General features: G+C 37.1%; 1 protein-coding gene across 3 annotated transcripts in view; it reads right to left on the reverse strand.

Moving 5' to 3' along the window:
• The window catches only part of LOC123538768 (glycerol-3-phosphate dehydrogenase, mitochondrial-like), an 80,505-nt gene that overhangs the window by 64,650 nt on the left and 1,034 nt on the right, over positions 1-14,821 (reverse strand). For all 3 annotated transcript variants that reach the window (XM_045323087.2, XM_045323086.2, XM_045323085.2), the window contains exon 2: positions 4,129-4,276. In XM_045323087.2, coding sequence (XP_045179022.2) covers positions 4,129-4,236 — 108 coding nt within the window. In that variant the 5' untranslated portion in view covers positions 4,237-4,276. The remainder of the gene's footprint in view (positions 1-4,128; positions 4,277-14,821) is intronic.

The following is a 14,821-nucleotide window of genomic DNA, read 5'->3' on the forward strand; positions in this document are numbered from 1 at the left end:
TCCGTTTTCAGTCTTGCTGTGCTGTGACCACATTCTTTGATCAACTTACCCCCAACATAACATGAGTCATGTACTGGCCACAGGCAATCACCCTATGAAGTTTGAGCACTGTTAGACCAAGCATTTTATAGTTTGATCAGAAACCAAATGGTCTAACCACAAACATACCAAATGATAAGACAGATCTATACAACAAATGTAGACCTTCAATTACTGAAACAATGTACCCATTTTTTATTTCAAAGGGGGCTATAAAAATACAATATTTGTTAATAGATTACTTCAGAAACTTTAAATTAAGAATATAAAATCTTTTTTTTATATCTTATCTCCACTCTTGCTCTTTTCTCCACTCTTGCTCTTTTCCATGAGACAGCACTGTGAAATATTAAATATCACTGGCATGAAATTTCATTAATTTTTATCAAATTTATAAATGGCTATTTTGTTGGAATATAATGGCTTTCAACACTCAAAGATAGAATTAACTGAAATTTTATACCTCATTGGGATTTAATTTAGCACAAAGTCCATGAAAAAAAGGACCCACAAAAATTTACAATTTTATAGTATGTAAACTATAACAAAATATGTTGTATAGGTAAAAGATATGCGTGTTGCTATACCTTCACATTTACTCTATACATTTATACTATGGTTGTGATTTTATTGCTTAACTAACATCAAAATACATTTTTTTTCTTCTTTCATATTTGCTCAACCAGTATATTCTGATTACCTAACAATCTTCTTGTGAAGATGTACTTGAATAAGCATCACTGAATACGATATACAGATAAAATAACATGAGCTAGTGTCTTTTCATACTGAATTTATTGAAAGAGTTGAATAAAAGTACAAGAGGGCCATAATGGGTCTATATATCGCTCACCAGAGTTGATCTGGTTTACAGATCTAATTTTTACCCTACATGAGTCATGACCAAGAGTTGAACTTGGCCTAAAGATCATCAAGACAAATATTCTGATTAAATTTCATGAAGATTTGGTTACAACTAGAGTGTTCACAAGCTTTTCCTTTGATTTGACTGGGTGACCTAGTTTTTGACCTCGCATGACCTGGATTTGAACCTGACCTTCAGATTATCAAAACAAACATTCTGACTAAATCTCATTAGTTTCAAACTTAAATTGCGGTCTCTCAAAGTGCTGAAGATTTTCCTTTGATCTGGTCTAGTGACCTAGTGACCCCACATGACCCAGATTCAAACTTGACCTAGGAATGATTTGGAAGACTATCCTCCGGAATTATGGACTCATATCTATACAGACGGATCAGCCACATGCGCTGTCAACGATGGAAGAGCAGGTGTTTTCATTCAATACCCATCTGGCAAGAAAGAAACACTACATGCAGCCTCAGGAAAACACTGCAGCAATTACAAGGCAGAGACTAAAGCACACATGAAGGTCTTCTCAATGGTTGAAGACTCTGCAGAAGAAAGCTCCTCAGTCATCTTTCTCACAGATGCACTGTCTGTCATGGAAGCTCTGATCAACAATGATTTTAGCTCCGCCGCTAGCCAGGAGAATGCAGAGCCTGAGTATAACCTGCAAAGTAGCACTTCAGCGGATTCCATCCCATTGTGGACTTGCAGGAAATGAAGAGGCAGACAAACTGGCTAAGCTAGAAGCTCAGTCAGAACAACCAACAGAACCTGTGAGTTACAAGGAGAAAGTCACCATCATCAAGGCACTAACGAGACCAAGGATGGAGGAAGATGCTTTTCATCTCCTTGATCGGTTTCAACAAGTGATGATGGTCAGGCTCTGCTCAGGGCACAACAAGCTCAATGCTCACATGTACAAGAAATACAGACTGGCATCATCGCCAACTTGTCCATGTGGTGAAGAAGATCAGACTGCGGAGCATATACTACAGAGATGTAAAAGGCATGACCAAGAGCGAGCTGCTACTTGGCCGAATAAGATACCTCAATCCACCAGAAACTTATGGAGGCATTGAGGATCTTCGGCAAACCACAAGTTTCATCGAGGCTACTGGTCTGACAGTGTAGACGCGAATGACAAGAAGAAGAAGAAATGATTAAGACAAACATCTCGCTAAGTTTCATATAGACTGAGTTACATCTGTGGCCTCTGAAGTGTTCACAAGCTTTCCTTTGATTTGACCAGGTGACCTAGTTTTTGACCCCACATAACCCAGATTCTATTTGACCTAGAAATCATGAAGCCAAACTTTCTAAATTTCATAAATATTGTGACAATACTGTGGCCTCTGGTGTTCACAAGCTTTTCCTTTGATCTGACCAGGTAACTTAGTTTTTGATCCAACATGACCCAGTTTCAAGCTTAACCTAGAGATCATAAGAATAACATTCTGACTAAGGTTCATAAAGCCTGGGTCACAAATGTGGTCTCTGGAGTGTTCACAAGGTTTTCCATTGACCTGACCTACTGACCTATTTTTTTATCCAAAATGACCCAGATTCAAACTGGACCTTGAATCAAGACTAACATTCTGACAAAGTTTACTAAAGATCGGGTCAAAAATGTGGTCTCTGGAGTGTTCACAAGCTTTTCCTTTGATCTGACATACTGACCTAGTTTTTGACCCCACATGACCCAATTTCAAACTTGAACTAGAGATCATCATGACTAACATTCTGAACAAGTTTCATAAAGATTGGGTCAAAAATGTGGTCTCTAGAGTGTTCACAAGCCTTTTCTTTTGATCTGACCTACTGACCTAGTTTCTGACCCCACATGACCCAGATTCGAACTTGACCCAGACAGTGATTTTTTTTACCGTTTTAAACCTGGGGCCTGGGGCCCGGGGCCCATTCAGTTGAAAAAAATTGGGCGTAAAACCTGAAAATTGGGAAAATCATAAAAAAAAATTAGTTGAATACGAAAATTTTTGTGCGGAAAAAAAGTTCCTCCAACCAAAATCGAGCTCGGTACCTTTCGGCTACTACGACAGCGCTGTTATCCTCTGGGCTAAAGGTAAAGAAACTTAATGGTAATCTGTAACACTTTAAGGTAAACATTGGAAACACAATATGACGTCACTGTCAGGTATCCCTGGTCGGATAGTAGTTATTTTTTGAATGGTCTAGCTAAAAAGATGTTACTGGAAAAGTTGTATACTCCCCTACGCATACATATATTTGTGGATAGTCTTGCACTAAATGGCAATGTGTGACCATGATGGAAAGCAAGTATTCAGAGTTTCAAAGCCATATAATGATATATATCAAACAGTTTAGACAAAATATGGACGGTACACAAAACTTAACTAATTTCTATGTAAAAAAATGCAATATCTGTACAAAAATCCTTGTCCTAGTCTTGCCTATATATGGAGGCTATGATGGTAAACAACTGGTCTTAGTTTCAAAGCCATAATATTTAAAATATGTCAAAAAGGTTTGACAAAATATGGACTTGTACGAAAAAGTTAACTGATTTCCAAGTCCAAAAAGGGCCAAAATTCAGCAATGGCAACTATCATTATTATAGTTAAATACCCTTGACGACACATGGTGATCATGAAAATGAACAAGTGTTCAAAGTTTCAAAGCAACATGTCAAATAGTTTTAACAAAGCATGGACTTTTAATACAAAAACTGGATTAATTTCCAAATCCAAAAAGGGCCATAATTCAGCCAAAATATTTGACAGAGTTATGTACTCTTGCAAAGAGACAGCGACTGTTACAGTAAACAAGTGTTCAAAGTTTCAAAGTCACAGGTCAAATAATTTTGACAAAACATGGCTTTTTACAAAAACTGAACCAATTTCCAAGACAAACAAGAGCTGTCCATAAGACAGCCAATGCTCGACTATTCGAATTGTTGTCCCAGAAGCAGGAATATCACCAGTATTAAAATATTTATTAAAGGGGGCATAATTTGGACAAAATGTCGGAGTTATGAGACTTTATGCTATCAGTTGTTTTATAACACCGAAGACACATGTGAAGTTTCAATCAAGTATCTGCATTAGTTTTGGAGAGTTACTTGTTTTATACAAAACTTAAACCAGAAGTTTGAATACCCAACACTGGCTATGAATCTCACTGCAATCCTATGAAATATGAGCTGAGCAGTCAAATCAAACATTTCAATGACAGTAACAGCCTACCTTATTCTTCCGTGGATATATATAAGTCCAGACAGCAGCCCCTCCTCCAACTGCCAGCCCCGTATAGGCTAACTTCTTCCAGATACTGTTGAACTTTCTGTACGACATCTTCCTCCTTCATTCATTAATTCATCCTTTCAATTCATTTCTGAGGAGAGAATAAAATCAAATCATCAAAGTACAAGCTAATGCTAGTGTGCAATTATGGTCCTAGATTGCTCATCTCAGTTTCAGTTGGAGTTGTTAATAACTTTAGAGTCAGCTAAGAAACATTTCCACACAATAATTTTGAAAGCAGGCCTTCAGGTTAAGCTCAGCTTTTAAAGTTTAAAGTTTTCAACATGCTCTATTTCTATGGGGCCATATTTTTGTTGAATCAAGCTTTAATACAGAAGGTCAAATTATTTTGACTGCTCAAACTTTTGTTGTAACAGTATGCACCAAGACTGACCCAGACTAATACTCAGAATCACCCAAAGGAATTAATGTACTTAAATTCTTTGATTTCACAGCTTTTTCGTTCTGTTTTTTTTGTTCTGTTTCCCCGCACCCTTTAGTAAGTTAATTTCTAAAATGGATTGGTCCATCATTCCATTTGGACAGTGGAATTTATAATTCCAAGGGGTATTTGCTGAAAATTTACCAAGAGCTGCCTGCACAGATGTGAATTTCAGCCTGCATGTCAGGTCTTTGCAGGCTGATCTTCACATCTGGTCAGGCAGATCTTGGTCGTAAAGACAGAATCCCTTGCTTCCAGCAGGCTAAATGTTAATGACAAGATGCAAAACTTAAAATAATATGATATGTTTGAAGAAACTAACATGTGTTGTATGAACTGCTGAATCCAAGTACAGAATACTTCATGTTTTTGAAGATAAGGAAGTCCTAACAAATAAACTGTTTATCGCAAAATGCTTAATATTACAACAAGAGCTGTCGGATGACAGCGCGCTTGACTATTCGAAGAATTGACTGAAGAATGGGGTCAAAATATTTCCATAGATTTTCAGACAAAAGAAAAAAATGGATTAAACAAAAATTTTTCCTGTATTTGTGGATTTCGATTAGTCTTGCACTAAGTGGCAATGTGTGACCATGATGGCAAATATGTTATTAAGTTATATGTTAGGCAAACACAGACCTGTATGGAACGTTTAACTAATTTCCAAGTCCAAAAAGGGTCATAATTCAGTCAAAATAGTTGACAGAGTTATGTACACTTGCCTACAGATGGAAATCATGTTGATATACTAGTGTTAACAGTTTCAAAGCCACAGTTCAAATATTTTGACAAAAATGTCAAAGTCCAAAAAGGGCCATAATTCAGCCAAAATAGTTGTCAAGAGTCATGTACTCTTGCCTGCAGATGGAAATCATAATGATAAACAAGTGTTTAAAGTTTAAAAGCCATATGTCAAATAGTCTTGACAAAATATGGACATATATGAAAACAGAACCAATTTCCATGTTCAAAAAGGGCCATAATTCAGCCAAAAAAGAAGACAGAGTTATGTACTCTTGCCTATTGATAGAGACTACAATACTGAACAAGATATAAAAGTTTCAAAGCCATATGTCAAACACTTTACACAAAATATAAACTGGTACGAAAAACTTAACCAAGACTTCTAAGTCAGAAGGGGCCATAATTCAGCCAAAATGCTTGATGGAGTTATGTACTCTTGCCTACAACTGGATATGGTGATGGTAAACAAGTGTTGAAAGTTTCAAAGCTTTATCTCAAAAGACTTTGTCAAAATGTAGACTGGTACGAAAAACTTAACCAAGATTTCTAAGTAAAAAAGGGGCAATAATTCAACCAAAATGCTTGATGGAGTTATGTACTCTTGCCTACAACTGGACATGATGATGGTAAACAAGTGTTGAAAGTTTCAAAGCTTTATCTCAAAAGACTTTGCCAAAATATGAACTGGTACGAAAAACTTAACCAAGATTTCTAAGTCAAAAGGGGCCATAATTCAGTCAAAATGCTTGACAGAGTTATATACTCTTGCCTATAACTGGACATGGTGATGGTAAACAAGTGTTGAAAGTTTCAAAGCTTTATCTCAAAAGACTTTGTCAAAATGTGGACTGGTACGAAAAACTTAACCAGGGTGTGACGCCGACGCCGACGCCAACGCCGACGCCATGGTGAGTAGGATAGCTCTACTTATTGTTCGAATAGTCGAGCTAAAAATATAAGAAAAACCTACTTGCAGAGCACTATAATAGAAATATTTGAAGGCTTTAAATATTTGTCATAAAACACAGTACAACAAAACTAAATAATTATGTTGATGTATGTAGTATAAACAAGAGGACCATGATGGTCCTGAATCGCTCACCTATCCCCATATGACCCAGTGTTGAACTGAGTATGACGTCGTTATTTCTATTATTTGACAAAGTGACCTAGTTTTTCAGCACATGTGACATAGATATCATCAAGATTATAAGATTCTTTCACTGGATGTAGGTGCAGATGGGAATATCTGGCCTCGAGGGTAACTGTTTAGGCGGTAACGAGGCTCCTTGCCGAGTTACCACCTAAACAGTTACCCGAGAGCCGGATATTTCCATCTGCACCTATAACCAGTGACAGAATCTTTTTCTTGCATACCGATTTCAAGAAATAATAATAAAAATAAAATCAATCGAACGGCTTTCTTTTTAGAACTATTTCATATGGCAGTATATTTAAACAAAGCGCGGGAAACCAACGTCCGTAAACAGGAAAGACGTCATGACGTTTTAAAATAAATAACAATGTTTAGTTCCGGTTTTCTTTTATCAGTTGCAGCGTAACGTTATGAATTTTTGATAAAATAACGTGATTTGAATCGAGAAATGTACTATCAGGAACCAATAGGAACTGTCAAGGTATTGAATTTTATTCCTTTTTTTAAATAAAATATATATTACTACATAAATCTTCTACATATATGGAGTTCGTAATACGTCATTTAAAGCACGAGAGTCATCTTACACCCCGGGGTGTAAGATGGATTTTTCCAGCACCGGTAAAGATACTGGAAATCCCCGTCTGGTATGCAAGAAAAAAAATTCTGACCAATTTTCATGAAGATCCATTGAAAAATATGGCCTCTAGAGAGGTCACAAGGTTTTTCTATTATTTGACCTAATGACCTAGTTTTTGAACGCACGTGACCCACTTTTAAACTTAACCTAGATATCATCAAGGTGAACATTCTCACTAATTTTCATGAAGATCTCGTGAAAAATATGGCCTCTAGAGAGGTCACAAGGTTTTTCTATTTTTCGACCTACTGACCTAGTTTTTGACGGCACATGACACAGTTACGAACCTGACCTAGATATCATCAAGCTGAACAGTCTCACCAATTTTCATGAAGATCCATAGAGAAATATGGCCTCTAGAGAGGTCACAAGGTTTTTCTATTTTTAGACCTACTGACCTAGTTTTTGACCCCACGTGACCCAGTTTCAAACCTGACCTAGATATCATCAAGATGAACCTTCTGACCAATATTCATGAAGATCTCATGAAAAATATGGCCTCTAGAGAGGTCACAAGGTTTTTCTATTTTTAGATCTACTGACCTAGTTTTTAACCCCACGTGACCCAGTTTCGAACTTGATCTAGATATCATCAAGGTTAACATTCTGACCAATTTTCATGAAGATCCGTTGAAAAATATGGCCTCTAGAGAGGTCACAAGGTTTTTCTATTTTTTAGACCTACTGACCTAGTTTTTGACCGCATGTGACCCAGTTTCGAACTTGACCTAGATATCATCAAGGTGAACATTCTGACCAATTTTCATGAAGATCCATTGAGAAATATGGCCTCTAGAGAGGTCACAAGGTTTTTCTATTTTTAGACCTACTGACCTAGTTTTTGATCCAACATGACCCAGTATCGAACTTGACCTAGATATCATCAAGGTGAACATTCTGACCAATATTCATGAAGATCTCATGAAAAATATGGCCTCTAGAGAGGTCACAAGGTTTTTCTATTTTTAGATCTACTGACCTAGTTTTTACCCCAACGTGACCCAGTTTCGAACTTGACCTAGATATCATCAAGCTGAACATTCTGACCAATTTTCATGAAGATCCATTGAGAAATATGGCCTCTAGAGAGGTCACAAGGTTTTTCTATTTTTAGACCTAATGACCTAGTTTTTGACCCCACGTGACCCAGTTTCGAACTTGACCTAGATATCATCAAGGTGAACATTCTGACCAATATTCATGAAGATCTCATGAAAAATATGGCCTCTAGAGAGGTCACAAGGTTTTTCTATTTTTAGACCTACTGACCTAGTTTTTGACCCCACGTGACCCAGTTTCGAACTTGACCTAGATATCATCAAGGTGAACATTCTGACCAATTTTCATGAAGATCTCATGAAAAATATGGCCTCTAGAGAGGTCACAAGGTTTTTCTATTTTTAGACCTACTGACCTAGTTTTTGACCCCACGTGACCCAGTTTCGAACTTGACCTAGATATCATCAAGGTGAACATTCTGACCAATTTTCATGAAGATCTTGTGAAATATATGGCCTCTAGAGAGGTCACAAGGTTTTTCTATTTTTAGACCTACTGACCTAGTTTTTGATGGCACGTGACCCAGTTTCGAACTTGACCTAGATATCATCAAGGTGAACATTCTGACCAATTTTCATAAAGATCCCATGAAAAATGTGACCTCTAGAGTGGTCACAAGCAAAAGTTTACGGACGCACGCACGGACGGACGACGGACGCCGCGCGATCACAAAAGCTCACCTTGTCACTTTGTGACAGGTGAGCTAAAAACCCACTGTCATTCTATTTCAATAAAGCAGATCCACTCAAGCAAACCCTATTATATACTGTAGAAATACATTTGTAGTACCTAAAATTTTGAATCTAATTTATGTAAAAGGCTTAAAAAATTAAGGCAGATTGCTTATGTATAGGTTACAAGTTGAATAAAGCAGTTTTAAGAGCTTATCAATTCAAGCAAGTATTAGTGAGGCTACTCTCCCACGCATCAGTCGAATATTACAATACATTTCCATATCTTGTAACGGTAGTGGATACTCAATGCTTGTAAAGGAGTGTATTGTGAAGCGAGAAATAATATCTTAAAACTGCTGTATTCAACTTATAACCATCTTCAACAATTAGCCCCAGGTACAGTGTTATTGGGCAGAGTCTATTAAATAGTAAAATTTAACAATTAAATTAAATTCATACAGTTGAAGAGACAACTGTATGTGAAATAGTGTGGCCAGATTTGAACGAAATGGAGCAATTCCATTGGCTGAGCAACTTCGGCGAACTGTAAATATAAAATTTAAGATGGAGTACTTAAGTCTTGATTTGATCATTTTGAGGCATGCTATTTAAAATTTTCAAAAACTTTCTATCCAATTTCCATGAAGCCGCTGTTACAGATAGCCCTAGCTATCAAGCCATTGATAAAATATTAAATCCGCATTCATTACTGGATTATTGCTGGATGAACATATCTCAATGCAAAAAAGTTGATACAAGCATATTGTATGGCAACAGAAAATATTTTAACTTAAGTCTAATAAAATAACTTCAGATCTACTATTTAAGCTAAAATTTAGATATAACTAGAAAATGCTTTTGTAAAAAAGCGCATGTCTCCCCCAATGCAAAGTCCTATAGGCAAGAAGTCAATAGGGGTCAGGAGCGAAAGTCAAAGAGACACCGATGGTTGGCTGCAATAGGGATCATCTACTTGGCATGTCCAGTCATCCCACTAAATTTCAACACTCGTGGCTTAGTGGTTCTCAAGTCACTGTTCAGGCTCCTGTGACCTTGACCTTTGATCAAGTGACCTCAAAATAAATAGGGGTCATCTACTCTGCATGTCCAATCATCCTATTAAGTTTCAACACTGTAGGTCAAGTGGTTCTCAAGTTATTTCCAAAAAATGATTTTACATGAACAGGCCACTGTGACCTTGACCTTTAATAGACTGACCCCAAAATCAATAGGGGTCATCTACTCTGCATGTTCAATCATCCTATGAAGTTTCAACATTCTGGGTCAAGTGGTTCTCAAGTTATTGATCGGAACTGGTTATCAATGTTCAGGCCCCTGAGACCTTGACCTTTAACGGACTGATCCCAAAAAGAATAAGGGTCATTTACTCTGCATGAACAATCATCCTATGAAGTTTCAACATTCTGGGTCGAGAGGTTCTCAAGTTATTGATTGGAAATGGTTTTCCATGTTCAGACCCCTGTGGCCTTGACCTTTAACAGAGTGACCCTAAAATTGTTAGGGTTCATCTACTCTGCATGACCAATCATCCTACGAAGATTCATCATTCTGGGTCAAGTGGTTCTCAAGTTAATGACCGGAAATGGTTTTCAATGTTCGGGCACCTGTGACCTTGACCTTTCACAGAGTGACCCCAAAATCATTAGGGGTCATCTACTCTTTATGACCAATCATCCTATTAAGTTTCAACATCTGGGTCAAGTGGTTCTCAAGTTACTGACTGGAAATGGTTTTCAATGTTCAGGTCCCTGTGACCTTGACCTTTAATGGAGTGACCCCAAAATAGATAGGGGTCATCTACTTTGCATGTACAATCATCCTATGAAGTTTCAACATTCTGGGTCAAGTGGTTCTCTAGTTATTGATCAGAAATGGTTTTCAATGTTCAGGCCCCTGTGACCGTGACCTTTGACGGAGTGATCCCATAATCAATAAGGGTCATCTACTCTTTATGGCCAATCATCCTATCAAGTTTCAACATTTTGGGTCAGGTGGTTCTCTAGTAATTGATTGGAAATGGTTATCAATGTTCAGGCCCCTGTGACCTTGACCTTTGACGGAGTGACCCCAAAATCAATAGGGGTCATCTACTCTTCAAGACCAATCATCCTATGAAGTTTCAACATTCTGGGTCAAGTGGTTCTCTAGGTATTGATCGGAAATGGTTTTCAATGTTCAGGCCCCTGTGACCTTGACCTTTGATGGAGTGACCCTAAAAACAATAGGGGTCGTGTACTCCAGCAGCCCTACAACCCTATGAAGTTTGAAGGTTCTAGGTCAAATGGTACTCCAGTTATTGCTCGGAAATGAAGTGTGACGTACGGACCGACGGACAGGGCAAAAACAACATGTCTCCTGGGGGAGACACAATATGTCTCCTGGGGGAGACATAATTATTGTTTGTTGTATCATATCACACATGACATATCAAACAAGAAAAAACTCTTCAGTATTTACAATGAAAATTGACATTACAGTGAAATAACTTAACACTAAGTTTTAAACCAAATACAGTGTTTTTTCCCGCTAGTTTGGGAATGGGGCCAGGGCCTTTACAACTGGGAAAAATGCATCTTAAAACGCCTAAATTGGGAAAAATGCGTCTTAAAATGCCTAAATTGGGATTTGTTAAAAGTTATAATTTATTTTTTTATTAAAAACATAATATTAGGTCACATTTAAGATAACAATTGCCATAATTTATCATTATGCATTAAGTAAGCAAACTGTCTTGTTTTTCAAATGTTTAGTGTTTCAGTCTTGTTTGAAAAAGTTGAAAAAAAGACAATAAATTAAACTTTGGGAATTTTAGCTTTGAAACTGTATAAAAAAAACCCCATACTATTTGCCATTGGGATTGGGGCCTAATTTCGGCCCCAAATTGGCCAGAAAAAAACACACTGAAATAGTTACTTCATTGTGCCTTACAGCTGTGTCATACAGGTGAATAGGTACATTTATAGTTTGTTTTCAAGGTCAGCAATGTTTTTGTACCTTTAATAATGGAACAGTCCATTATTTTGGTAATGCTTTTCAGTACGATAGCAGTTCTTACCTAATTAAATAGCAAAGTAAATCTTGCTGATTTACGTAATTGGCAATTGCCAAACGCGTCGATAAACTGAACTCCCAAAGTTAACGTCAAAATCAAATAGGACTATTATTTGTATTATTGATTTATCTCTAGTGCTATATCTATATACTGCATTTTTCCGTGCAAGTAAACCAATTTTAGTGCTTGCCATCAATGTGGTGGCCCCTAACAGCAGTCAAGTTCAACCATTTCACAATTTTCTGCAAATAAGTAGTACAATTTTTATTTTATCCACTCCATTTAAAAACAGTTAAATTTAAAAGCGAGTCTTCTTTTAAATGTTTCTTCCTAAAAAGTAATTAAAATCAAGAGAGTTTCATGTACTTTTCATAAAATAAATCAAAACTGCCAATAACAGAAAATAATCCTAATAATTTCTAAAGTTACTTAAATTTTGAATTCCAAGATCTGATTCTCTTCAAATTATAATACATTTTTGCCAAATTCCATAATTACAAATGATATTTTTCTCACTCACAGCTGTGCCTTCCAGTAACAAAAAAGCCCTGTTTATGATATATTTAGCACCATAGATAATTTACCAACATGATTACCAAAGACTCAGAGTGTGAACTATAAAAACCCAATGTACAACACACAGTGATATAAGCCACGCCATGAGAAAACCAACATAGTGGCTTTGCGACCAGCATGGAACCAGACCAGTGCAGTCTGGTCAGGATCCATGCTGTTCACTAACAGTTTCTCTAATTGTAATAGGCTTTAAAAGCGAACAGCATGGATCCTGACCAGACTGCATGGATGCGCAGGCTGATCTGGATCCATGCTGGTCGCAAAGCCTGGTGAAAGCCACTATGTTGGTTTTCTCATGGTGTGGCTCATATAAAGTCTTTCAAGAACAGCTTTATATATGGACTTACTCTCAAAATGATGTTTCTATCACAGAAATGGAACAGTTTTCATATGTCTATATCACTTGTAATTGTTTAAAGATGCAGTTCTTATCATATAATTCGAGTCTTGATTTTCTGAATTCAGCTGGCTTTGCACGGGCAATTTTTTTTTGGCAACATGGCAATTTCGTTATACTGAATTTGTTGAACGCAGTCTACCATACAAGTTACTACTTCGTACCTATGCGTGAATTGGTACTTACTTACAGTATTGAGTAGAAAAATTTGCGACGCCGTTATTTTGACTGATAATTAAGTTGCGCAATCAAAGACGCGTTCAAAATTATTTTGAGGGTCATTTTGAAAATCTGTGTGCTAAAACAAACAAAATTGTGCATCAAGGAAAACCCTGCTTTTGCCCAAACTCGCAAAATTTTGCGAGTGCAAAATCTAAAGCAGAAATTACGACGGTTTTAACTTCTTTTAAACTTTCAGTTTTGATCTTCTATAAATAAGCATATAATGATGATGTTTCACACAGTACTGTAAGCACTGATTGATGACGTTTTTATCATAGTGCATGGACCGTCTGCAGATTTTGATTATGCAACACGACAACTACTGTTATGTGCATGCATGATATTTGATGGAAAAAACATGTTTTGTACTACACAGACTTACTGGTAGTGCTATGGAGGACAGAGCCTTGTTTCTGCACAAAATGGTTGTACAAAATTGCAACTAAAGTTGATGAATTGTGAGTTGAAATTTTAGTTCTCGCAAAAATTTGTAAGTGCAAAAAAATGTTAAATTCTAACCCTGAACTCGTCTCACCAAATGGAAACTTGTCTTACCAAAAATATGTTGTAAGGAGATTATTTTGCCAGAAGTATAGATAATGATAAATAAATAAATGCAAGGGCATGACTTGCTGAAATGGTAAAATTTTAAAATAAAGTTAGCAATTTGCGTGATACTAATCAAAAGAATCATTGTGAAGTTCAGCAGCTTTATGCATAGAAATAAACTTCAGGTTCCCTAGCCTATGCATGTACTTTGTCGAGAGAACCGAATGTACTTTAGCTAGAGAACCAATTCTGGACGAATAAGTTCACTGTTTCCGATTTTTTAGCCACTGCCTAATAAAAAATATAAGAAAACTGCATTGCAAAAAACTGACCCACTCAGTTTCCTATAAGACAAATGATTCAATGTCCAGACCCTATAAGTCAGACTGTCTGACAGTATTTCGCCACAACTGTGTTTTCTCCCACAATTTTAGTTTCACTGACCAATGTCAGACCAACAGATCTACCACCAGCGCACTCACCGATGTGGGACTGGGTTCAAAACCTCACTTAAGGTGTAGAATTATGGCATGTAAGAAAGCCATCTAGCTTGCTTATGCCCTTGCTTCAAAATACATTTCTGCGATTTTTTTTGCCATTTTGGGAAAGCGTCCGCGTCCGGACGATTTGGGAAAAATAGCGTCGTTTTCATCCTAATTGGGAATTTTGTGTAACATACAAAATTACAATAACCCCTTTCCTGGATCTAACTGTGTTACACTAGAGCTAGTGTTCTGATCATCACAACATGATACAGTGGCCTGACTCTGAGATAACAATGGTTGTTCTAAAGGCACACACTCTGGCACAAATTCAACCAGAGTTACACAAGAGTTCTCCTGACTCTGAAATGAAAACGACACCGGTGTCGACGATTCAACGGACATTTCCTCAGTCAGAACAGGCTGTGAAGATGCCCGTGAGAATCTGAACTCCACAAGGCATTTGCAGCCAGCAAGCTTGGATTTTGTTAGCCTTTGAACATTATATTTGCTGTTGTGACTCATTGTTCACACAGTTTGTCACTGGTTCTACAGAAAAAGATCGTGGAAACCGATTATCGAAAACAATACATGGTGCGATTGATTAAATTCGCGCTTG

This window comes from Mercenaria mercenaria, chromosome 18 (genome assembly GCF_021730395.1).
Source record: "Mercenaria mercenaria strain notata chromosome 18, MADL_Memer_1, whole genome shotgun sequence".
NCBI classification, from domain to species: domain Eukaryota; kingdom Metazoa; phylum Mollusca; class Bivalvia; order Venerida; family Veneridae; genus Mercenaria; species Mercenaria mercenaria.